The sequence below is a fragment of the Vombatus ursinus genome, unplaced genomic scaffold, assembly GCF_900497805.2.
Source record: "Vombatus ursinus unplaced genomic scaffold, bare-nosed wombat genome assembly UNPS02014176.1, whole genome shotgun sequence".
Taxonomy (NCBI): domain Eukaryota; kingdom Metazoa; phylum Chordata; class Mammalia; order Diprotodontia; family Vombatidae; genus Vombatus; species Vombatus ursinus.
In genome coordinates, this window is record NW_020953954.1 from 1,685,174 (window position 1) to 1,711,286 (window position 26,113).

At 54.0% G+C, this 26,113-nt stretch overlaps 1 protein-coding gene across 3 annotated transcripts in view; it reads left to right on the forward strand.

Moving 5' to 3' along the window:
* The first annotated feature begins 719 nt into the window (after positions 1 to 719).
* The window catches only part of BRSK2 (BR serine/threonine kinase 2), a 167,617-nt gene continuing 142,223 nt past the window's right edge, over positions 720 to 26,113 (forward strand). For all 3 annotated transcript variants that reach the window (XM_027860212.1, XM_027860213.1, XM_027860214.1), the window contains exon 1: positions 720 to 813. In XM_027860212.1, the coding sequence (XP_027716013.1) occupies positions 720 to 813 (94 nt within the window). The remainder of the gene's footprint in view (positions 814 to 26,113) is intronic.

Below are 26,113 nucleotides of genomic sequence, written 5' to 3' on the forward strand. Positions count from 1 at the left end.
GTGCCAGTCGTCGCCGCGGTCCCGGCCGCTTCCGCCCGCTTGTGCGCTCTCTGGTTCTCCCCCTCCCCCTTCTTCTCCTCCCCCCTCCCTCATTCCCTCCTTCCTCGCTCTCTCTCCTCTCTCTCTCTCTCCCTCGCTCGCTCACGCTCGCTCCGCTCCGCGCTCAGTGAGCAGCTGCTGGGCCGGAGAACAAGGAGCGCGCGCGGGCGGGCGGCGCGAGGCTCCTGGGTCCGGTACTTGCGGGCGTCCGCCAGGGACCATGCAGCTGCGGCAGCATCACCAGCAGCAGCAGCAGCGGCAGCATCACCAGCAGCAGCGGCGGCAGCAGCGGGCACAGCAGAGGCGGCTGCTTCTCGGCGCCTAGGCGGCCCCAGCCCCGCGCTTTCCCGGGAAAGGAGCCTTGGCCACTGGGGCCGGCCGCCGGGCGGCCGTCCAGCAAAGCTTCGCCGGCCAGAGCTTCCGCGAAGGAAGGAAGGAAGAAGAAGAAGAAGCAGCGGAGGAGGAGGACGGCGAGCGGAGGACCGGTCGGGTAGCAGCCCCAGCAGCAGCCCAGGCCCCGGCTCCAGCCCCTGCAGCCGCGGCCCCGGCGGCCCCAGCCGCCCGGGAGGGACGGCCGAGCGGGCTTTCCAGGCGGAGAAGCCGGGCGCCCCCCGCCCCGCAGACGGGCCCCCACCGCCTCCCTCGTCCCAGCCCTCGCCCCGCAGCCTTGCCGGCCAGCGATGACATCAACAGGGAAAGAGGGCAGCGGGGCGCAGCACGCGCAGTATGTGGGACCCTACCGCCTGGAGAAGACGCTGGGCAAAGGACAGACAGGTGCGCGGGGCCGGCAGAGAGAGGCACGGCTGAAGGGTTGGAGGGGTGGAGGGACACACTGATGGGGGGTGGAGGGACACACTGATGGGGGGTGGGGGGAGGGCGGTGCGGCCTGCCTGCGGGGCGGGGGCGGGGGCCGGGGCCGGGGACTGAAGCCGAGACCACCGGAGCGCTGGGCGTGAGCGGGCCGGGCCGGCGGGAGGGGCTGGCGGCTGGCGCGGGGGCCTGCGTTCCCCGGGAGCGGCGCGGCGCGGCTCGGCGCGGGTGGGGGTGGGGGAGGATCCAGGCGGTGGCGGCGGCGGTGGCGGCGGCCCGTCTGTCATGACATCATGATGGAGAAGGGTGTAATCCTCCGCGATACCGGGGAGCCAGTGGGATGCGAACTGATGGACTGACCGACGGGCGGGCGGGCGGGCCCAGAGGCGGGGGCGGACTAGGTCCAGGCCTGCCCCCTCCCCCCAGCTCCGGTCCCCAGCACCGGCCCTGGAGGCGCAGAGACCGGGCTGCGGCACGGCGACGTTTCCGCAGGCTTCCCCATCTCCCGCGCCCCCCCCCCCATCTCCTCTCCTCTTCCTTCAGGTTCCCTCTCCTTCCAGGCAGGCGGCCGTCCCTGCGGCAGGAGGAACAATGGTCTGGAGGGAAAGAGGGAGCGCGGGGGTTCGTCCGTCTGTTTGTCCATCCGTCCGGCTGCACAGGGTTAGCCTGGCATGGCGAGGGGAGGAGGGGAACAGGCTGCGGGCAGGTGGGGCGCGGCCGGGCCCGGGGCCCCGAGGGAGGGCAGGCCAGGACTGCGTGGCACCCCACCCTTCGGACGGAGCGCGGACGGATGTATTTGGGCGCCCGTCGTAGCATCGCTGGGACAGGTGCAAACCTTAGCCGACCGGTCGGCTGGGCAAGGGACTGGCCCACTGCTCCGGTCCAACAGGCTGGCCCAGGCCCATTGTGCGGGATGGGGGGGGGGGGCAGCCGGGCCGGCCTGGGCTGAGCCCCCATCTGCTGGAGGCAGCCTCGCTAATAGGCGTGCCGACCCCACAGCTGCGCCCCCTGGGCCCCCAGCGGCCTCTACCACCTCCACCCAAGCAACCCTCCCCTCCCCTCGGCCAGCTGGGGTGCGAGCTGAGTCGCTGGGACAAAGATCTGGTGGGACAAAGGTGAGGCTGCCTTCCTCGCCCTTCCGAGTGTGCCTGCTCTCGCGGTGCGGTTCCCTTAGCCCCAGACCCGGCAGGTTGCCGCCATCGTCCGCTGGGCCACAAGCGGCAGGCTCGAAGCCCTGCAGGTGGCCCCTTGCCTGGGGAACTCGGCTCCTCCGTCGCTGTGCTCCTGGGGTGTTCTCTGAGAGCTGCTAAGCCAGGGTTTGGCCTTTGTGTGCGTGGGGATGCGGGGGAAGGAGGGGCCGCAGGGCCCCCTTGGGGGGCAATTAGGCTCCTGAGCAGGGCTGATTTGAGCCCCAGCCCCACCCTCAAACGGAGACGAGGGGGATGTTACCGAGCTGCCAGCTCTTTAGCTGTGGGCTCTGAGGGGAGCTGGCAGGCTTCTACTCATTTCATCCACCATCTATACAGAGCCTACTGTGACTGGAGGTCGGTGCAAGGCCTGGGAGATCTTAAAGCAGTAAGCTCCTGTCCTGGAGGAGCTCTCAGTCTGGGCGGGGTGAAAGGAGGGACCTTAGGATCTCCAGACCACTGGCCCCCATTCCTGACCAGCACTCCAGAGAGGGGCAGGCAGGTGGGCCAGAGGGAAGCAAAGGGATCTTTGCGCCGACAGAGGGTCCCTGAGGAGGTCTGGGTCAGGGTCCAGCCCCAAGCCCCAAAGGCACCTGGTCTGGCCCAGCCCATTGACCTGCCCCAGGATCCTGGGCCTGCTCAGATGCCCCGTCCTCAGCCATTTTGTTTCTTAAGGTGAAAAGCACACACCAGCTTCTCTTGCTGGTAGGCCTGCTCCTGTATTCAGCAGAGAGGCAAAGCCTGGCATTTTCCTTGGCATCTTTGACTTTCTTCCACCCTCCCAGTTAGCCAGGCTGGCAACCCCAGCATCACCTGTGGGTCTTCTCACTCATTCAGCCACTTGCTGAGGATGGTGGCCTCCACCATGTCTCCCAACTTCTCTTCATCCCAAGGCTCCAGGCCCTCACCACTCGACTATCCCAATAGCCTCCTCATTGCTTTCTCTGCCTCTCCCATCCACTCTCTACATACAGTAGCTGCTGGGGTGATCTTCCTAACACCCAGGGGTGACTTTGTTACTCCCTTGCTCAAGAGCTCCAAAGGGACCCTCTTGCTTCTGGAATCCAATGTGAAGTCTTGTTTGGCATCAAAAGCCAGCGTTGCTATTCTCTGTACAGCCCCTCTGCCTGTGCCTGGCATACCATCCCTCCTCACTTCAGTCCCCTCAGGGCTCACCAGGAGGCCTGGCCTGCTTTCAGGTAGGCTCAGTGGTCAGTGTTCCCCCATCCCCTAGTGACTCCATACACACTTCATATACATTTTGAATGTGCTCACCTAGGTACGGAGCTTTCTCCCAGTAAGATAAGTTCCTGTTTCACATGTGGTTCTTCATCTCTTGTGCCTAGTTTGGTGCCTGATAGCCTTTTACATGTGGATGGACATTTGTTTATTCAGATTGAGGAGACCCCCAGACTTCAGGGAAGAAGAGAGGAACCAGACAGCCTTTGGGGTCCCTGGCTGCAGGTTTGGTCAGCTCCAGAAAGGGGAGCAGCACCACTGAACTCCATCCATCCAGCATTCATCACCATGCTTCCCACTATATGCCAGGGTTTGGGTCAGGCCTGCAGAATAAAATGCCCAAACCAAAGCAGCCCTTACCCTCAGAGAGATTCCTTCTATCCTTGGAGTAGATCAAGAAGGCAGGAAGGATGTAGATGAGCATCTGTTTCTCTCTTCCTGTCTCTCTTCTCTTCCCCCTCTTCAATGTTCTGGGCTCAGGAGAGAGCTTTTGGGCAGCTTTGGGCCTCCCCAACTTGATTCTTTTCTGGTCCATGTACTACCTCCCAAGCTTAAAGGTTGCCCCCTCCATGCCCTGGCTTGCCCTGAGGGAATGGGAGACAGTGGTTGAGGCAGGGAGGAGAGAAGCTTTGGTCCAGTCTGAAAGCACCCCAGTGCCAGGAAGGGGAGAGGAGAGGCAGAGATAGGCCAAGGGCCTGGGAGCCAGGCACAGCCTCCCTATGGTATCCCAGCAGCTCCCTTCAGTGATCTGTTTGTTTCCTGAGAAGCCACTGAAGCTCATGAAATCAGGAGGTGCAGCAGAGCAAAGCCCCCTCCGAGAGGGAGGCTATGAAATAATCTAATTATCTTCCTGATAAAATTTTGTTCTTCCCCATCAAAGTGCTGCCAGGCGGCTGGGAAGGGGGGCTTCTCCAAGTTTCACTGAATCCCACTGTACTACAGTTAATTATAGGAGGGTTCCACTGTAATTAACAGTAATGAACAGGAAAAGATGTGCCTTGTGTTCCAATAGCATGCTGCAAGGATCATGTTTAGAAAACATCTGATTTGAACACAAAGCAGACAGACTCCTCCCTCCCCCAGCCCTTTGGGGAAGAGGACCAGCCCCAACCTTGCCTGGGCCTCAGTCTCCTCCTTTTGGGTGCCAGGAACTATAGATTTCTGCCTTTATTCTGGCTTCATTAGCCCTAAGGTCCTTAGGATTCTGATGCAATGAAGAGAATATTGAGAAGGAAGTTTGCTTGTGTGCAGCTGGGAGGGTGGGGGGCGGTGTGGAGGGGAGGGAGGGAGAGAGAGGGGAAAGGCGGATAGAGGGGAGAAAAGGGTGGAGACTACATTTGGTCCTGCTGCTTGTATTTGAAGATTTATACCCAGTGAATCACTCTGTCCATTCATCTGTCTGTCCACATATCCATCTCTCCATCTCTCTGTCTGTCTATTAGTTGGGCCCCTGGGTCTAATAGCTGCCCTGTTGATTCCCAGATAGCTTGGTCACATCACCTTTTGTCTGTCTTTAACATCAAGTGCTAGAGCACTTGTACTTTCCCAAGCTTGGTCTAGACTGGTGACCATGGTGAGGAGACAAAGACTGACCTGAAAGACCCTGTTCACTGGCCTGGCCACCAGATTTCTCTCTTAGGCTCTTCCCCAACCCACTGGGGCTGTGAGAAAGGCTTGTCTTCAGTGGTCAGAAAGCTCCAAGGAAATTACCAAGTGCAGGAGGGCAAGCTGGGCCAGGCTGGGTCCAAGCTGTACCTCCCAGGGGAGGAGGAAGAGAAGGCTAGGACTCCCATCCCCGTGTTTGCCTCAGTGGCACCCCTGAGGTGGCAGCAATCACAGGTGTGTCTGTTCTCTCCTCTGCCAGCCCTTGAAGATGGGAAATGACTTCCCTGGTGGGCCCTGAGAAGGAAATTGTGTGGGGAGCAGGGGCCCTACATGCAGTATTTATTAAGAGCATCCTATGTGTTGGCCATTGTGCTGAACTCTGGGGACCCAAATACAAGTAAAAATACAGCCCCTGCCCTTAAGGACCTAAAGGCACCCAAAGGGGAGCTGAAAGGGGTGTAGGAGAGGAAGGCACCCTTAGAGCTTGGAGCCAAGTCCAACAAGTCAGAAGAAGAGGCAAGAGGGGAATGAAGGTCGGCCAGCCTTGGCCACTCCTCAGGAGGAGCTCACCAGTGAGAGAAGAGGCTGGGACACATGGAACTTCCAGGCTAAGTTCCATGGCAGCTGAGGCATGGCAGCAAAGTGCAGACGGGAGCTAGAGGAGAGGACCTTGTTTGGCCTCTGCTGCGGCCTATTCTGTGGGGCCCAACTGAGCCTGCTCAGGCCTTATTTAGGTGGGCGAGAGACTCAGCAGAGAGCGAGGGTTCTGTGCAGGCGGCGGCCTTAAGCTCCAGCCTGGCCTTGTCCACAATGGGCCTCTTAGACAACGGGGCATAGGGAAGCTTTCAACTTGCAGAGTTCAAATCCCACGTCTTCTCACTCCCACCTGGGTGACCAAAGATCCCTCCTCCTTTCTGGGCCTTTGTCTCCTCATTCCTCATATTCTCCCAGCTCCAAATCTGGGACGTATTGCTGCTGTTGCTGCTGTCGACCCCTCCTCCAGAAAGCTCAGGCTCAGGACCTTTGCGTGGAGGGCCGTGCCTCGATCCCGTCAAAGAGCCTCTTCTGGAGAGGTCGGCCTGGACTCTAGGAAGCCAAAGACCTCTCGAGTAGCAGCTTTGCTGGGACAGATTAATTGCATGTAAAGGCCAAAGGGCCATCTGGATTAGGTGCCTTTTTCTCTTGCTCTCTCCCAGGCAGGTCAGCTGTCTGATATGTCTGAGGCAGATTCATTATATATTGATATCCAAGTAGTTCCATGTCATTCTCTATTTATACCCAAATCTCGCATCGGCAGGGCCAGCAGAGCCTAACTTATTCCCCATTCTGCTCCTCCACAGTGCGTCAGAGCTTGGGCGGCAGTTGGTGTCACTACAAAAGGAGAGAGCTGGTGGGCAGGAGGATGAGGAGAGAGGCACAGAATTCCACATTTTACAGCAAACCATTTTTCTCTCCCCATATTTATTCCTGGCTTGATCCAGGCAAGGGTTCCATTGAGGGAATGCTGACTGAGTCAGCCCAGAACATGTGTGTGTGTGGTGTGTCTGTGTGTGTCTATGTGTGTGAGTGTGTATATGTGTGTGTCTGTGTGAGGGTTTGTGTGTGTGTGTGAGTGTGTGTGTGTGTGTGTGTGTGTGTGTGTGTGTGTGTGTGTTGGAGGCAGTGGCTAATGCCAGCTACTGAGAATGTGTGCTCCTGGCCCTGACCATCTATTCAGGCCTTTGGTCTGTTTGTCACCACAGAACCCCATCCCTCCTCAGTAGAAATCTTCTAGCCAACCAATGTTTCTTGGATTCTGGCCTCCAAGATTAGCAGGTACCAGGAGGGTGTCCCACAGCTCCATCTTCTCCAAGGAACCCCCAGGTATGGAGGTGAGAACTCCTCCCATCTGACCAGGGCAAACAAATCCATCCTGCCTTGGAAGTCTGAGGCCTCAAAGCAGGCTTCCTCCCTCAAGGACCTCTCCAGGGTGCTGATGGCCCTCCATCTTTCAACTTTAGGTGAAGCTGCATTGTTATGCTATGGAGAGAGACTTGTGATTTCACTGATGAAAAGGAACTCCCAGAGCGGGAGCGCCTTATTCCAATGAGGCACTGGGGAGTAAAACTAGTGGCCGAGGTCAGTCACACAGCTCAGCTCAGCTGAACCGGAGGCAGGATGTGAGCTGAGGGTTCCTTACTTTAACCACCAAGGCAGCATTGCCTCCTAGCAATGACTTACTCACATCAGACATTAAAGCAGAGCCCCTAGCCTTCTGGAATGAGTGCCATGGGAGTGGGGCTAATGGAAAGGCATCTCATTCTCTAATGGGGAGAAATCAGAAAGCTTGTTCTGGGCCTTAGTGGCTCCATTCATAAAATGATGGTGACAATCCCTGCATTTTGGCATGGCAGGTAGACGAGTTGCCATAAGCCTATCGCAGAGAAGACTCCTAAGAAGGAGATGGGGGTGAATGGGATTTTTAGAAAAGCCGTTGGATGGGCAGTGTGCCAAGCAGGGTATTCCAGACAGGGGCATAGTATGGAGGTGGGAATGAATAAGACTTGCTCCCTAGGGAGGTGGCTGGCTGGAATAGGAGATAATGTGTGTTGAAGAGTAGTGGGACATAGAGCAGAACGGAGGCAAGGGCCTCAGCCTCCTCCAAGGGCAAGCTTTGTGCAGGGGCTGGAAATAGCTGTTCCGTATGTTGGAGGGACTCCTTTCTGGGGTGGGTGGGACTAACTGGTACAAGAGTCCTTTCTTGATCTCGGAATCTGCGATTTTGTGAAGGCCAGGCAGAGGATCTGGGGCTTTACGGAAGCAGCTAGGTGGCCCAGTGGTGAGAGTGCTGAGCTTGGCAGCAGGAAGTTTTGCTGGTGGCGGCTAGTTGTTTTCAGTCATGTCTAACTCTTTTGTTTGTTTGTTTATCTTTTATTAATTTATTTTTAGTTTTCAACAATCACTTCCATAAGCTTTTGAGTTTTAAATTTTTCTCTCTCTTCCTCCCCACCTCCCTCCCCAAGATGGCATGCAATCTGATATAGGCTCTACATATACATTCCTATTAAACATATTTTCACATTAGCGATGTTGTGAGTAAGAATTAGAAGCAATAGGAGGAACCACCAGAAAGAGGAAACAAAACAAAACAGAAGAAAAAAAGAGCAAATAGTCTGCTTCAATCTGCATTTCAAACTCCATAGTTTTTTCTCTGGATGTGGATAGCATTTTCCATCACGAGACTTTTGGAAATCCTTGCATTGCTGAGAAGGGCTAAGTCTATCAAAGTCAGTTATCGCACAATGTGGCTGTTACTGTGTACAATGTTCTCCTGGTTCTGCTCACTTCACTCAGCATCAGTCCATGCAAGTCTTCCCAGGTTTTTCTGAAGTCTGCCTGCTCATCATTTCTTATAGCACATTATTACATTCAAATACCACTACTTGTTCAGCCATTCCCCAATTGATGGGCATCCCCTCAATTTCCAATTCTTTGCCACCACAAAAAGGGCTGCTATAAATATTTTTGTACATATGGGTCCTTTTCCCATTTGTATGATCTCTTTGGGATACAGCCCTAGAAGTGCTATTGCTGGGTCAAAGAGTGTGCACATTTTTATAGCCCTTTGGGCATAGTTCCAAATTGCTCTCCAGAATAGTTGGATCATTTCACAACTCCACCAACAATGCATTAGTGTTACAATTTTCCCACATCTTCTCCAACATTTATCGTTTTCCTGTTTTGTCATGTTGACCAATTTGATAGGTGTGAGGTGGTACCCCAGAGATGTTTTGATTTGCATTTCTCTAATCAATAGTGATTTAGAGCATTTTTTTCATTTGACTAAAGATGGCTTTAATTTCATCTGAAAACTGCCTGTCCATATCCTTTGACCATTTATCAATTGGAGAATGACTTGTGTTTTTATAAATTTGACTTAATTCTCTACATATTTTAGAAGTGAGGCCCTTATCAGAGACACTGGTTGTAAAAATTCTTTTCTAGTTCTCTGCTTCCCTCCTAATCTTGGTTGCATTGTCTTTGTGCAAAAACTTTTCAATTTGATATAATCAAAATTATCCATTTTGCATTTCATAATGTTCTCTATCTCCTGTTTGGTCATGAATTCTTCTGTTCTCCATAAATCTGACAGGTGAACTATTCCTTGCTCTCCCAGTTCGCTTATAGTCCAACTCTTTGTTATCCTATTTGGGGTCTTCTTGACAAAGATACTGGAGTGGTTTGCCATTTCTTTCTCCAGCTCATTTTACAGATGAGGAAACTGAGGCATACAGAGTTAAGGGATTTTCTCAGGATCACACAGCTAGTAAGTGTATGAGGCCAGATCCGAACTCAGTTCTTCCTGACTCCAGACCCAGTGCTCTATCCACTGCACCACCTACCTACCCTGATATCAAGAAGATCTGAGTGCAAGTCCAGCCTTGGACACTCACTATCTATGAGACTCTGACTCTTGCTTGCCTCAGTTTCTTCATCTGTAAAATGGAGATACTAGCAGCTCCCTCTCAGGGTTGTTGTGAGGATGCAATGAGATAATATAGGTAAAGCACTTTGCAAATCTTAGAGTACTATAAAAATGCTAGCTATTATGGTTATTATTACTATTATGAATAAAACATTTATTAAGCATTTTTGATGTGCAAAGCATTGGAGGTACAAATAGAAAATTAGGACAGTCCCTGCTCTCAAGGAGCCTGCAATCTAATGGGGAGACAGCATCTAGAGAAGGTTTCAGCTTTGAGTCAGATGGAAGAGTCCCAGGGTCCTTAGGGTGCAGCAGCACCATGTTATCCTGTAGCCAGTGCAATTGTTTGAAGGGCACTTGTAAGATAGATCAAAGACCAGGGAGACTGGAAATGGGGGAGGGAGTTGGTCAGAGCAAGAGACCTTGGTGGCAACTATTGGTGAGGCAATGAGAGCTTAGACTGAGCTGCTCCAAGGGTCATTGCCTGGGGAAGCTGAGACGGACTTTCCTCACCTTTCAGAAGACGACCCAGAGGGCTGCTTAGACACCCCAGGGGATCGCTGCCCCAAAGGAGTAGCCCAGGAGCAAGGGATGGGGCTCAAACATGGAGAGCTCTATGGTAGAAGTGCAAATACATCATAGGAAGGCTGGAGACAAAGTAATTTCCATATTGGTGAGGCTTCCTGGAAAAAGCAGCTTTAAGTGAGGGGCTAGGGAATAGGACATCAATGGGAAAAGATGGGAAAACGGGAGTTTCTGAACAAATACAGGGAGAAGGGGATTGGGGCAGGGCATAGGGCATAGGTCATGCTCAGGAGCCCAAGAGAGAGTGAAGAGTGACTGGAACAGACCAGGATGGCAAGAGCTGAGGACCACTTCCGCTTTCAAGAAAGGAGGGCAGTGTAGGGCAGCTGAAAGACCTCTGCCTCCGTAGTCTGACATGAGTTCCAATCCTGGCTCAGGCACCACCTGTGCAGCTCTGGGCAAGTCCCTTCCCCTTTCTGGGCCTTGTGTTCTCTTTGGACTCATATGGCTTCTGTGGTCCCTTCCGGCTCTGAGTCTATCTGTGGACATGAAATGGGGACTTTGCTGCGTCTTCCTCCTGGTCCCAGCTAGGAAGCCCGGCTGCCTCCCAGGAGCTATCTCAGGCCCTCTTTCTTCTCCCTCTGACCTATTTTACTTGGCAATGTCATCAGCAAACACAGACGCAATTGTCATCTCTATGCAGTTGAATCTCAGATCTGCTTGTCCAGCCCCAATCTCTCTCCTGCCCTCCAGTCTCAAACAAGATGTCCCAGAGACAGTTGAAACTCACCATATTCAATCAGAACTCATCATCATTTGCCCAAACCCTCTCCTCTCCTAGCACCCCTGTTCTGGTGGATGGAGATGTCATCCTCAACAGCCCTGCCCCCCACCCGTTCTGCTGTCACAACATCTTTGATTTCTGCCCTTTCTCTCTTCCGACACCAGCACTATTACCCCAGTGCGGCTCCTCCTCTCCATGAGCGTAGACCGTGGTAATGGCCGCTGGTTAGCTTCCCTGCTTCGGTAGCTCCCCCCTCCAGTCCACCCTCCACTCAGCTGGCAAAGTGATCTTCCTAAAGCGCAAATCTGTCACTGGAACCGCAGTGGCTGCCTACTCCATTTCACTTTAAAGCCCTCCCCAGTGGGTCCCTTTCCTCCCTTTCTGGTCTCACACCTCATTCACCCTCCCACTCTGCCTCTACTGTTTCTCCCCACTCAGAGTATTTTCTCTGCCTGTGCCTGGAATGAGCTGGAGAAGGAAATGGCAAACCCCTCCAGTATCTTTGCCAAGAAAACCCCAAATAGGGTCATGAGAAGTCGGACAGGACTTAAAAACAAGTGAACAGGCAATTGGTAATTAGTATAACCCCAACTGCAATCAAATGAGATAAAATCTGTAAAGCGTTTAGCACAGTGCCTGGAACATAGTAGGTACTTAATAAATGCTTGTTTCCTTCCTTTTCTCTCTCTTTCCCTTTTTTCTTCCTTTCTTCCTTCTTTCCTTCCTCCCTCCCCCCTTCCCGCCCTTCCTTCCTTCCTTGCTTCCTTCCAGTAATGATGGTCTGAACCAGGGTGGCTGCTGTTTGAGTAGAGTGAAGGAAACAGAAGTTAGTGACTTGTTACAGACAAGGCATAAAAAGGATCCTGATGGATGGATTTGAAAGAAGAGAATGGAGGCAGGAAGGACTGTGAGGAGGCCATGGTCATCCCCTAGGCCTGGGAGAAAAGGAACTCAGCCTTGGAAGTGCTGGACATGCTGGCCGCTTCCAAGAAGGTGCTACTGAGACCTTCTCCAGGAGGGCAGGTGGACAGCCAAGACCTGAGGTTAAGACTGAAGGTAGACTGGAGCCTGGATACTGTGAGAGTGAACGAGGTTGTCAGGGAGTGTGATGGAGAAAAGCAGTGAGGCTGCCTGGCTACCAGAACAAGGTGGGAGGAGAAGAGGGGTTGGCAGTTTGGAAAGATAGGAGGTTCAAGTGAAGGATTTTTAAGAGTTAAGGAGCCTATTTGTAAGTAGATTGAAGAAAGTAGTGAAGAGGAAGAAACTTAAGGTTGATGGGAGGTGGGATAGACCTTGAAGTGGTGATAAACTGGCTATAAAGGATGAAAGAGGGAGGAGAGGTGACCCCCAGGTTATGGGCCTTGGAAATGAGGGCAGTGGGTACGCTGCCACCAACAGGGGTCTTGGGGAGGGGTTTGGTTTGGGACTCCTTGATTGTGAAGTGATTATTGCACAAGAGAGGAGTTGGGTTTGACAAATTCAAAGAGAGATGAGATTGGAGCCCCAGAGAGAGGCCAAAGGACAGTCAGTCCCTAGTGACTTGACATCTTTGAGGCAAGAGGCTTCCCTGCAAACTGTTTGGCCCTGCGCTGCTGGAGCTCTAGGGACTAGGTGGGGACAGCTTCTGCCCTGAAGGACAGTTGGAATTCATAAAGCTCTCCACTGGCTAGAGCTAGAACGTGAGACCAGAGAGAGAAAAAGGTAATTTAGGGGCAGCTGGGTGGCACAGTGGATAGAGCACCGGCCCTGAAGTCAGGAGGACCTGAGTTCAAATCAGGCCTCAGACCAAACACTTGACACGTACTAGCTGTGTGACCTTGGGCAAGTCACTTAACCCCGATTGCCTCACTAAAAACAAACAAACAACGAAAAAGAAAAAGACAATTTAGTTGGAATAAATGTAAAGTCTGACACTCAGGTTCAAAAAGCAACTTCAGCAGAAGATAAAGGCGTCCAGGCTGGGAGGTGATCCCTAAGCTAGTGAGGAGGCAGCAAAGGCCTGTTTCCAGGCCTCAGGATATGCTCTCAGTCCCCTGGCCTGATCAGAGCACCCCTGGAGGTGTGGGCTCAGTTCTGGGCACCACAGTCAAGGAAAGACATCCTCGAGCTGGAGGGTGTCCCTTGTAACAAAGGAAAAGGGACAAAAAAGCAGGTCAATGGAACCAAGCAGCTCATTAACTATGACTGGTGGGATTGGAACCCATAGGCCCCCACCTTTGCAAAGGAGGGAGAGAAGGCCCTTATCACTTGTCAGCATTTGGTGGGGAGGGGGGCTCATCTCCATTTCTGCCATCATCATCTTCTGTTTGCTGTCTTCTTGGTTCTTCTCACTTTACTCTTCATCAGTCTACCCCCTTCCTCCGATGCCTCCCTGGAATCCTCAGGGCCATTGTTTCTTCCCCACCCTTTTTAATTTTTTATTGTTTTCCAATTTTAAAACATTTTTACTTAAAGTTTTGAGTTCCAAATTCTAACCTTCCCTCCCTCCCCTCCCCCCTCCTTGAGATGGCAAACAATCAGATATAGGTTATTCATGTGCAGTCATACAAAACATTGTTATAATAGTCATTTTGTACAAGAAAACTCAAATAAAAGGGGGAAAACGAAAGAAAGAAAGTGAAAAATAGCTGCTTCAGTCAATTTAGTCAATATCAGTTCTTTCTCTGAAGTCAGCTTCACCATTGGTCTTGGGATTGTCTTGGATCAGTGTATCTGAGTCTTTCCCAGTTGATCATTGTTACAATGTTGCCGTTCTTGTGAACAATTTTCTTCTGGTTAATTTCACTATGCATCAGTTCATGTAAGTCTTTCCAGGTTTTTCTGAAATCATCAGCTGGTCATTTCTTATAGCACAGTAGTATTCCATTACAGTCATATACCATAGCTTGTTTAGTCATTCCCCAATTGATGGGTGTTCCCTCAGTTTCCAATTCTTGACCATCACAAAAAGAGCTACTATAAGTATTTTCATACAAATAGGTCCTTTTGCCTTTTTTTGGATGTCTTTGGGATATAGACCTAGTAATACAGCCATTGTTTCTTACAGAGCAGTAAAGCCCCTGATGTCGAGGGACCCCCTTTATCACCCCTCCCCCAATCAATGGATGCTTGCTTTGTTCTTTGGAACAGAACTAGAAACTACTATAAAATGACTATGTAGAATACCTATAAAAAGTAAGTGCTGTTGTAAATATTTTGGTGTCTATTTCATCTTTCTTTTTGTCAGTGACCTCCTGGGGTACAGGAATAGCAGGGGGATCTTTGGATCAAAATATATGAAGGTGTTTGAATAATTCCAAACTGCTTCCTGAAAGAGTTGGATCATTTTGCACTCCACCAACAGAGTTTGAGTGTGCCAATGCTCTTTTCTTGAGCCAATCTTCATAGGACACAGCCACTTAATTGTCTTTGTCTTATCTCTGAGCACTTTCCCAGTTAACCCACAGCCTCTTTATGGTGTGGCCAAAGCCAAAGGTTGGTGGGGGGGAATGAAGAGTCAACCAATGGGAAGGCGAGAAGATGGTCTACATTCCAACCTCATGTTATTGAATGACGGGGCTTATCTGCAATAAAACCACATATACCCTTAACACTTGAGAGTCCAACACTCCCCCAATCCACCTCCCAATTTCCCCCCCTTGAGCCAGGGGACAAAACCTCAGGGCAGGTATAACCTAACCCTGACAGGTGCCGTGCCCCTCCCCCACCCTTCCCCACCCCCCAACTGGAGACAAAACAAACCATTTGTCAACGGAGGGGGGAATTAGGTCCAGAAGGGTTGGAGCTCAGTGCTCTCCAGGGATACCCAGAGTAGAGTGGGGGGAGGCCAGTGACTCAGGCCCACTGCGGGGGACGTGGGGACGGGGACTGTCTCATTTCTGCCATGCTCCTGGAGGTCTTCAGGCACATGCCGAAAGGCTGCTTGTTAGTGTGATGTCTTCCTTGTCAGGGCAGGGCTGGGCTAGGCCAGGCTAGATCCCACTGAGCTCCTTCTGATCCCAGGGATTTGGGAATTCTGTGCTGGAGATTCAGAATAGGCAGCCATCCACACAGGCATGATGCTTGAAGCCCAAACACTGCTTGTGATTTCCCCCGCCGTGACTGACTGGGCAGTCGTGTGCAGACGACGTGCTCTCCAGCCTCTGTGGACTCATGAGAGCTGCCTCCCTCTTCTGGGACCTCAGATGCGCTTGGGAACCCTGGGTCTCTCCTTTCCCTATCAGCACATTGAGAAAGGAGGACTCTGGCCCTGAGGAGCTTGTAAGCAGAGCCACTGTATCAGGCCTTTGGGAGGCCCAGACCTTGGTCCTCTTCCCCCATTTCCCCAGCCAGTTGTCTCGAAAATTGAGAGAGAGATGTGGCCACAGCAGCACAAATCACGTCTCCCTGTGTGATGGGCCAAAGGATAGATTGAGAGTAGGGAAAGGCCTATCTGAAGGTTTGCTGGAAAGGATGGGGTATGGTGATGGCTTCATAACTGGAGGAAATGATGGTTCTATGTCAGTGTAGCAAAAGGTCTCCAGCCAAGTGCCCCAGGGATCTGGCCTTGGGGCAGGGTGGGGCACCAGCTGGGAAGCCTTGAGGGGGTTTCCAATAGCTTTTCAGCGGTCTGAAGGACCTTGGGTGGGACAGACCACCTGTCCCAGCTTATCAGCTCTGCTCCAGATCTTGGGAAAGTCTCTTCCACAGTAAGCTTGTTTGCTCCTCTGTAAGTGGAAGGGTTTGGGTGAACCATTATTGAGGCGTCCTCTGGCTCTGTGGATCCTGGATGCCATCTGAGTCCAGTCCTGGATTTGTCCAGATGTCACACCAGCCTAGGACCCTTCACTGAGCTGGGGGTGGGGTGGTCAAAGAACTGTCTGGGAAGTTCTGCCTCCAGCCCCCAGAGACAGCCATGAAATCCAAAGGACGGGATGCTCCTAACAGGCTGCCCGTGGCCCAGGGCCAGGAGCACCCCAAAAGGTCTCCAGGATCCCATTATCTCTGCATTCAGAGAGCCCATCTACCCATTAGACACTTGGCTGAAGTTGGGGTACAGAGGCAAAGCTGAGCCTGCCCATGGGGTCACGGGATCTCAGGCGTGACCAGGCCAGGTGGTGGCTCTCTAATTTACAGGGAGGGGACAATTCTAGCCCCCTTCCCATGCCTCTCACTGTCATGTAGCTATGTCTCTGGGAAAGTAGAAGCATTCAGTGAAACACGCAGCATATGTTGGGCACTTGGGTGGTGTGGTGGGTAGAGCCCTGGCTCTGAAGTCAGGTAGACCTGAGTTCAACTCTGGCCTCACACTAGCTGTGGGCCCCTGGGCAAGTCACTTAACCCATTTGCCTCAATTTCTTCAATTCTAAAATGGGGATAATAATAGCGCCTCCCAAATGAGGATAATTTAAAGCACTTAGCACAGTGCCTGGCACACAGTAAGCTCTATACAAATATTCTTATCTATTAAGGCAGGTGGTGCAGTGGATAGAGCTCCAGACCTGGAGTCAGGAAGACCTGAGGTCAAATCCGCCTCAGACACTCACTAGCTGTGTGACCCTGGCAAGTCACTTAACCTTTGTTTGCCTCAGTTTCCTCAATTGTGAAATGGAGATAGTAACAAAACCTACCTCCCAGGGTTGTTGTAAGGATCTTATTTGTAAAGTGCTTAGCAGAGTGCCTGGCACACAGTAGGTGCCACATAAATGCTTGTCCCCTTCCCTATTAAGCCCTAACTGTGTTCAGAGCACTGTGCTGGACAGAGGCATTAAGGATCCACTACAGCATGTCTTTTTTTTTGCAGCCTGGAAAGACTACTGCAAGTGCAGGCAGGTGTGGGGGGTGGGCAGCTTGGGCTGGCCCAGAGGCACCCTCTGTCACCTGTCTCCAGGGGGACCCTCCCTGGACTCACTGCCTAGTGAAGGTGGGGGCGGGGTGGGGGCGGTGGAGAGTCGGCCAATAGCACTGGAGTTGGATTCCTGGGACCTGTATTCAAACTTCATTTCTGGGCCTCAGTTTCCCCATCTATAAAAAGAAAGGGCTGAAAGAGACACTTTGTGGCCCACCCCCTCTCTCTCCTCTGATTCCCACAGGTCTTCCCGTCCAGATCGTCTGCCGGCCTGGGTCGGGGCCCATCCTAGGGGTCAGTGGTGGGCCCAGAGGGCGAACAGAGAGGACTGCCATGGGGCCTGGGCAACGAGGGGGTGCCGCTCTCTCCCTCCTTCCTCCCTCCCTGCCTGTGGCGGCATAGTCCCCAAGACAAAGCAGGGGATTATGCTCCCGCTTGGCATCAGTGCCTGGGCACAAGCCCCATTCAACACAGGCATTTGTCCCTCTGGCTCTCTGAGAATCCCTGTGTTCTGGGGCCCTAGCAGCTGGGAGCCAGGCCCTCGGCCCCCCGGAGCTTCTGAGGCCAGCGGCCCTGGAAGGAAATCTGCCCTGAGAAGAGGCCATCCTCTTTGCTCAGTACTTGGGGACTTTTTCTCCATCTTCTGCCTCTTATTCCTGAAAAGGGGCCCCAGTTAGAAGAGGCTGGTATGGGCCTGGGTCTTGCTCCCTGGTCAGTCCCTGAGGCTCCAGGACGTCTTTCTCTTCCCCAGCTAGAGGAATCTTTTCCTCTTTTGTCCACCAGATACCTCCCTGCCTCTCCCTCCGCTGCCTTCATGCTGGAGGGTCCTCTGGCTCCCATGGCCTGTGTTAGCCCTTCCTCCCCCCTCTGGTGGAGGGTGGTTGGGCCACTGTTAATAACCCTGAGGTGGGTTGTGCAGGGATTATTTTGCCCCCATTTTATAGGTTTGGAACCTGAGACCCAAGGGAAGGGAGGGACTCTCTCCACTCTCCCCTCGCCTCGTCAAAAACATTTTAGAACATATGTGTTCTTTTGCTTTTTCCTTAATCATCTTTGGAAACAGACCAAGTAGTGGTACCGCTGGGGCAAAGAGTATAGGTAGTTTCATCAGGAGAATCCAGAGTTATGGGCCAAGCAGGGATCCCCTGAGCTGGAGAGAAGGGCCCATCCCATGGCTGGAGTTTGCTTTTCTGACTTCCAGCATGACCTTGGCCTCCACGGAGGCTAGTGGAGGCGTCTGGGAGGGATGCCCAGTTCCTGAGTGCCAGAGTCTGATGGCATAGTGCTATGACAACCAGGCTCCCTGTCAGAGGGCTTGTGTGCCCCCAAATGTCACTGGGGCAGGGTGTGGGCGTGCAGGCATTTGTGAGGGGAAGAAGACTTTGAAGATCAGAGTGAGAGCCGGGCGCACCCTAGACACTGCTGAGCTCAACTCACATATTTTACAGAGAAGAAAATTTGGGCCCACAGAGTCTAAAGGGCCTGTCCCCAGCCCCACAGGTAGTTACTGGCAGAGCTGGGATTCAGGTCCTCTGGATCTAAACATCCTGAAGTGCGGAAGGCGGCAGAGCAGGCAAGACAGAGGCTTGTCTGAAAAAGATCTAAGAGTATGAGTAGACAGCTAGCTCTAGATGCATGAGTGTTAGTGGACAAAGGGTCTGCTGACTTCCAAGTGTGTCCTGCAGTTCTCACTTGCTTGGCCCTTCTAATCAGTCCTCAGGGAGGTTTTCCTTATAGCGACCCCACCTCCCCTCCCAAGGCTCCTGGTCACACCCTCCATGGCCACGGAGAAGTCTCATCTCCCGGCCCCTCTGCCCAGTCAGCCCGCACTGGATCTCCTTCGGTCTTGGCTGTAGGGATCCCGCCCCAAGCCTCCTGAAGAAGACCTTGTCCCTCAGGGCATCTCCTCTAGTTCCCTAGCACCCTCTGGGGGTCTGCATCTTCAGGAGGCGGCTCACATGGGTGAGGAGCTCAGCACACAGTAAGTGCTTCCCACCCCATGGTCTCTTCTGAGCTAGGCGGAGACCTGTGTGTTGCTGTGTGACCAGACAAGGTGCAGGGACCACTGAGGGAAAAGACGTGTGCAGTGGCTTCTCTTTTCTATGGCCCCACCTTGGTCAGGGCAGGACGTGTGGCCAGTGCGCATGGCTGTTAGTCATGCTGCACGGGCTCCTTCCCTTGGCCATCCTTGAGAAATCCTTGGCTCTGGGCTCAGAGGGAAAAGCAGATGGCCGAGGGCCCCCAGAGGTTGGGCTCACCACCATGTTTGGTCTTCTGGACAAGAACTGGGTTTGGGGCCATCCAAGAGGAGGCTGGGCCCTGGGAGGGCCAGTACTGTCCAAGATGGGCACCCCCGAGATGGCATCTGCGAGGCTCCCGCTTTTGCTGGTCTGCAAAGCTCTCTCTTCCTGGGTCTCCCCCATGGGTGCCCATCTTGGGACCAATGGGCAAAGTTGGCACCTCTGGGCCCAGCTCAGGGTTTTCTGGTTGATTTAGAAACCCTGATGAGCATATGTGCAGTGGAGAGAAAAGCTTTCCTCCTGATTAACCCGGAGGAGCTCAGAGAGAGGAGCTCTGATCCATTCCTGGCTTGGCCCGTGTGGTCAGTGCTCCCATTGATTCCCGTCTCTGACTTCCCCTTCTCTGTCCATTTAGTGCAGCAGGCAAGGTTTTACTGACTGAAACTGCAGATTAGTTTTCACTGCCAGGACCGCAGAAGCTTCTAGACAGATGAGAGAGACCCGCTGGCCCTTGGGCGGGTTGGAAACCATTAGGAATATCACGGTGTGCCCAAGCCCAAGCTGCCGCACCCCTCCCTTCCCCCTCCTGCCCCACCTCCCCCTGACTTAGGGGAGGGCTGCTTGTGCTGGGTGGTGGGGGCCAGCTCCAGTGTTTCCTCGGTCTGCTTGGGCTCCTCGCTGTAGGCCTTGGGTGTGAATTGGGAATGACAAAGGGGACCGCTGGACAGGGCAAGTCTGTGGCTGAGGAGCCCCAGGGCCTGGGATGGTAGAACAGGGTCGCTGATGGTGGAGGAAGGCAGACCAGCAGAGCTCAGGAGGAGGCGACATGAACATGAACACCTTTTAAAGTGAACCGTCGCCTGCATGCAAAGCCGTGGGGATGCCCAGGCAAAATGGAGAACTGTGCCTGCGTCAGGGAGCTTCCATCTAGGAGAGGGAAACCATGCTGGGTGTGTGTGTGTGTGTGTGTGTGTGTGTGTGTGTGTGTAAGGGCAGAGTGACACACGTGGACTTTGAAACGGAAGGGGTCCTAGTGCTCATCTGGTCCAACTTCCTCATTTTACAGATGAGGAAACTTAGGCTCGGCCAGGGCAAGGAGCTGCCAGAGGTCACACAGGGAGTCCTGTGCAGAGCCAGAATTTGAACCCAGGTGCTGGGGCTCCAGAGCCAGAGCTGCCCCGGGGGGGGGGGGCAGTCTGGGGGACTGTAGATGGGCGTGTCACTGGGACTGCTTGGCCCCACCCTGGCTCAGGCAGAGTGTCATCCTTTAATGGATTTGCCCTTCTCCCTCCCCTCCGTCCTTGCTGCTGCAGGGTTCTGCTGGTGTGGGCTTGGCTGGGGGCCAGCCTGCAGTCCTGTGCAGCAGCCTTGCTTTGATCACACACTGGCAGAAAGGGTGAGGAGCTCCCAGACCCACTGGCCAGCCAGACACGGCACCACTTTCCTTGGTTCAGGCCTGGGTGCTCAACCTGGACCCCTCAGGTGGGGAGACCTGCTCAGCCTTGCTTCCTTCCCTGCTCTCCTTTGGGAGGTCTTTCTCAGAAGAGGGACCCAGACATAAAGCCAATCTCCCTAGGGTCCTTCCCAGAAAGGATCTGGCATAAGGGGCCTGTCCTTTCAGAGTCTGACTGCAGGAGGCCCCGGGAGCTCTGTCATGGCTAACCCGGAGCTTGCTAGTTTCCTAAGAAAGCAGCTGGTATGAGTGCCTGTCCTTTGTCCCTGGTCTTGCCCTCTCAGCCTGAGGCCCCAGGCTCCCATAGCTTCCATCCTGGGTTCTCGGCATCTACTCCCTGAGAGCCTCTGTCATAGGGCCAGGGAGGCCTCTGCATCTGCCCACTGCCTGGGACATGCGCATCCTCCTCCATGCCCTCCTCTCCACCCTCCTGGCAGCCTATAGAAGTCCCTGCCTTACCTTACTCTATTTCCCCTACAGCCCCAAGCTCATCCACACTGGCTCTCCCAGTGGACTGGGCCGCCCTCTCCCTCCCTGCCTGCTCACTGTGAGGTGTCAGAAGGAGAATGTTCTTTACTCTCTCCTAGTGGCAGAACAGGCCACAGAAGGAGGGCAGAGCTGGACATGGTCATTAGTAGAACCCAAAGAGGGCTCAGGGGATAGCAGTGTCCTTAACCTTTCTGACCAGGTGGGAGGGCCCGACAGCTTAGTGAGCTGTGCAGTCATTAGAGTCAGGGCAGAGAGGGAGCCCGGGGCCTTGGGGACACCTGTGCCTGACCAGTAATCCCCCTGCAATGTCCCCGGCTGCTGCTTGCAGCCTTCTGTTGGTGGGGAGCTCGCCACGTTCTGGGGCAGCTCCTTCCTCTTTGGGATGATTTTTGGGTCTTCCAGACATAGCCTAAAGCTAGCACCCTGCACTCCCCGCCCCCACTGTGGCTCATGGCCCTGGGGAGCCAAGCAGAGCAAGGCTGCTCCCTCTTCCAGGGGACAGCCTTTCCAGTTTGAGCCCAGCTCCTGTTCTCTTAAGTCCCCTCTTCTCCTGGCTAACCGTCCCCAGTTCCTCCAACCAGCCCTTTCCCCATGCTGGTGCCCTCCTCTGTCCATGTTATCAATGTTCTCCTGAACCTGTGTTGGCCACTCTCCAGATGGCACTGGACCAGTGTGCACAGTGGGCACTCTCCTCTCTGCTCAGGAAACTGCTTGTTGAGTCAATCCACAAGCCTTGAGCTGGGTGGGAGAGAAGGGGACTCGAGCTGGTAGTCCACTGAGACCCCCAGATATCTAGTGCGCTCATTCTAAGCCCCAGTGACACTTTTCCTAGTGCTCAGCATTCCCACACAGGAGAAGCCCAGAGTCCTGGCCAGCCCACTACCGGCTAAATCCTGTGATGCCCCAGGAGGATGATATGTGGAGCAGCATCTTCCCTGGAAAGGCCCTGGTGCCTGACTGATCTGCTCATTGCATGACTGGGGTGGAACACAAGACTGGGGGCAGGGAAGCGGGGGGGCTTTTAGCAACTGTAGAGCCACGGGACTCCCTGGGCCTTCTCCAGGGCTGGTGACTGCCCCCAGTATCTGGGGGGAGCCAGGGAAGAGGGGCTGTCACTGCTGCAGCCACTCGCCATGGCTCTGTCTGGGGGATTGCTTTTCTCTGCTCTGGAGCCCTGGGGAAGACTGGGGGAAAGTGTGTTTTTCCTCTACTCAGCTCGGCAGCTCAGCGGGCCTGGATTTCATGGGCGGCAGACTTTCTCTTCCTGCTGACTCTGCTGGGGTCCCCAGGAACTGCGGGGGTGGGGTGGGGGTTTAGTGAGGAAGCTACTGAGCACATTCAGACTTAATGACACACAAAGTGGCCACCCTCCTTCGAGGCTGGTTTTCATCAGCCAGCCCTAAGGAAGCAGTGGGAAGAGAAGAGAAAGCTCCCTGTTTGCTGTTGATTCAGAATGACCTCCAGGCTCCAAAGCTTCAGGCCCTTCTTCCTGACATTAGTCTAATGTCTCTGAGACAGCAGGCAGAGCTGTGGTTCGTCATCCATCCCTCAGCGCTCCTTTCGCTGACACGGGCCTTCAAATGCTGGGCTTCTCTTCTGCTCCATACCGTCTCATTCCACCCCGTCCCCTCTCAGCCCTTCTCACCCCATTCCAACCCACGCACCACATCCCTTTCAGTCTCACCCCATCCCATCCTGTTCTATCCCATCTCATCTCTATCTCACCCCACCCCACTCTTTCCCCTCCCATCCTGTCTTGTCCCATTCTATTCTACCTCAGCCCATTTTATTCCATTCTATGCCAGCCCATCTTGTCCAGTCCATTCCCATCCCACCCCCAATACCCAGCATAGGGCCTGGCTTACACTTAATTCGTTCTTGATGGTTGCTTGCTTGACACTGTAGTCAGGAGAACTGGGAAGCCTGTATTTGACTCCTCCGCCGCCCTCATCGGGCACAGTGTGATGGAAAGTCATGTCTCTGAGGAAGGACTTCCACGCTCAGGGATGGCAGTGCTGGGTGCAGATGATCCCAGAATCTTCTCGGTGATGCCCCATTCGGTGTGATGACACCCTCCAGTTTGGCTTCCCTGAACTCTGGGCATCCGAGAAGGGCTGGAGCGAGAGGGCTAGGAGGAAAGGTCTGCTGGGGAGAGGCTCCCCTTGTATCAACCTCAGGGCTTTGTCCTGCCTCTCCCCAAAGTCCTAACCATGCAGGGCAGGGTGTGTGCCCCGCCCCCGGACTGTCAGGTCCTTGAGGGAAGGAATACTGTCCCAGCTGGGCTCTACATTTTCCACAGGGCCCAGGACAATCATACTCAGGAACTAGCTATGGGAAATGTTTTCACTCCTCTAGAGTTTCCTTCTAGGTCATGTGAGAGAAGAAAACAGGAGAAGGGAAAGAAGGGGACAGGCCCTTGTACACAAAGGCTGGCCTCTTCCTACAGCCCTTGTGAAACCATGGTCTGAGCCTCTGCTGGCTGGCTCCCTTCAGGTCCCCTCCCCCACAATCCACATTGAGTCATCAATTTGTGGGCCCCAGAATGGGGAAAGATGGGGGGGGGTCACTGCATGGCCATGAAGGACAGAGGCCATTGGCCGGCCCCCTCCTGCCACACCAGCGTTGAGGTGCTCTGAGCGGCAGTGGAGTGGAAGCATCCCGAGGGCAGCCACCACTGCTTCTAGTAGTCCTAGGAGCTCCTGACCCTTTGCTTAGGAAGGACAGTGTCTGTGCTTCCGAGAATGAGGACCTATTTCCCACACCTGATCTCTAATTGTCCAATCCCGGGGGCTTTTCTCAGTCCTCTTGACCTCTTGGCACCTCAGTGGCCACTGTTCCTTGATCCCCTCCCTCCTCTATCCTGGGTTTCCTCCTCTTTTTCATCTCCTTTGCTGGATCTTCATCCAGGTCATACCTGCCAATCCTGGGTGACCTGCCACATTCTCCCCTGTAACCTCTTCTCTTCCCCCTCTTCCTGCTTCTCTTGGGGGTCTCACCAGCTCCCATGAGTCATCTGTCATCTCTATGCTGATGGTTCTCAGACTACTAACCCAACCTTAACCTCTGCTGACCTCCAGCCTTGCTCCTCAAGCTGCCTCTGGAACATCTCAAACCGGATGTCTCATCCACATCTTCAATCCAATGCTTCCAAAAGTAATTGCTGATTTTCTTCCCAAGCCTCCCCTCCTCCTACCTTCCTCATCCCTATGGAGGGCACCATCCTCCTCCCACCCCTCAGGCTCCCACCCAAGTGTCATCCTGTATTCCTCACCATCTCCCCTCCCTCCCATATCCAGTCTGTTGCCCGGGCCTGCTGATTTCACCCAATACACCCCCTTCTCTGTTCTGCCCCTGCCCCTACCCTGGTGCAGACCCTCACCTCCCCACACCTGGACAATGGCAGTAGCTGGTGGGGGAGGTGGTGCCTTCCTGCCTCAGTCTCTCCCCTCTCCAGTTCATCCTCCATCAGTCATCAAATCAATCTTTCTAAAGCTCAGGCCTGACCATATCATACCTCCCTTCCCCCTTTCAATCAACTCCAATGTCACCTATGGGATCAAACATCAAATCCCGTTCATGAACCTCCTCCCTCCTCCCTTGCCCAACTTTTTCTGCCTTACCCAAACTCTGGCCCCCAGGCTGGTCCTCACCCCCGAGCTTTAAATCTCCTCCCTCCTGACTACTACCTCATAGCATCTGAGTCTCATCAAAAGCCCCACCTTCTACAAAAAGCCTTCCCTGGTCTTCCTTAATCCCAGTTCCTTCCCTCTGAGCTCATCTCCTGTTTGCCTGGTATGTATCTTGTGTCTCTACACCTCTTTACATGATGTCTCCCCCTTTAGACTGGGAGCCCTTTGAGGGCAGGGACTTTTTGCCTTTTCTTATCCCTAGCATTTAGCACAGTGCCTGGCACATAGTAGGTGTTTAATGAATACTTGTTGGCTACTTGGTTATTGACTGACTCAGACCTCATGAGTCCTGGGCTTGGGTTCCCCTCAGGAGGCTGGCAGTCCTGAGGTCATGGTGGGCTGCTTCACCCCAATAGAGTCAGAGGACAGTGAGGCTCAGAGAAGGGAAGGAGCCAGCTCAAAGTAGCCCAGGTAGCAAGGAGAGCCAGAATCGGAAGCCAAGTCCTGGGAGCCCTGGAGGGCACATGCCCCTGCAGCATCCCCCCAACATGCCTGAGGCACATTGGCTGCTTAGCCGGCCACCCACCCTGCTGTCTGCTGCTGTTTTCTCCTTGGCTCTGGTCCTGCCTCTGACCAGGCCCCTGCAGGGGATTTGGAGTTCAGAGGGACCAGAAGCTGATACTTGGAAAGGGGACATGAGGGCAGGCCTGAAGGCCCTTGTCTGTCCCTGAGCCACTGTTCAGGCCATCTTAGGGGGACTGGGAGATGTTGGGAGGGGGCAAGGTCAGTCTGAGGCTGGCAGGAGATGGAGAAATCTCTCTTCCACTTGCAAGGCTGGAGCCAGAGGCTTCTTGTGGTTGGTGCATTGAACTTCAACCTTGCATTTCAAGGGGTTTATAGCTAAAGATGAGTGGCAGCAGTGATGGGCACAAATGGCCAGAAACTGGCAGCTGATGACCGGGGCATCAAGATCCTTCTGTCAACTCAAGATGACTTTGCCGGCCCATCACAAGGTGAGCTGAGTGCCTTCAGCGGGGTCTCCACAGTGTCCTGGGCAGGCTGGGGCCAGAGGACACCCCTCTCTAGCCCTCAGAGGTCCCTGCCTGCCAGGGCTTTTGCCTAAGCCCCTTTCTGAGCCCACAGGCAGAGCCAGGAGAAATCCTGGTCCTCTTAGCCCTCCTCTGGGGGATAGGCATGGAGAAGACCCTCCCTGAACCAGCCCTCTCCTCAGTGAGTTTAGAACTGTAGTCTGCTGAGACCAGACTGCACTGCTACAGACCCCAGCCAGGCTGGACCCGTCACCTGCACATCTCTTTCCAGCCTTCCTTCTCTCCTGCAGAGCTCTGCCAATGCCATCTAGGTCCAAAGATTTGTCTGGCACCTGGGGGGGTGGGGTTTGGCCAGGGCCAAGCTGGGGGCAAAGGATCAACAGCCAAGACTGGGGCTTTTCTCATCCCGGAGCCTGGGCTCCAGAGCAGACACCCAGGGTCATAGAGCCAGGGAGAGCAGGGCTACAATTGGCCTCGGCCATAGTAAGGAAGCCTTCTGGCCCCTCCACGGCCTGGGAAGCCCAGCTTATCAGCGGGTCCCTCTGCACTTTGTCCTGCCCTGAGGGCAGGCCAGTGACTCTTGGAGGGGCCAACTTGAGGAGATCCCTGGGTCTGAGGAGTCCTTGCCATGGCACCTGAAGGAGAGCCTGTAGGTCCGTAGCCTCACAGAGATGTGCGACCATCCCATCATCCCATGTGCATTGGAGCAGCTCGTGTTTCTATAGGTCATCAATGTTTACAAAGCATTTCTTCATAACAGCCCTATGAAGTA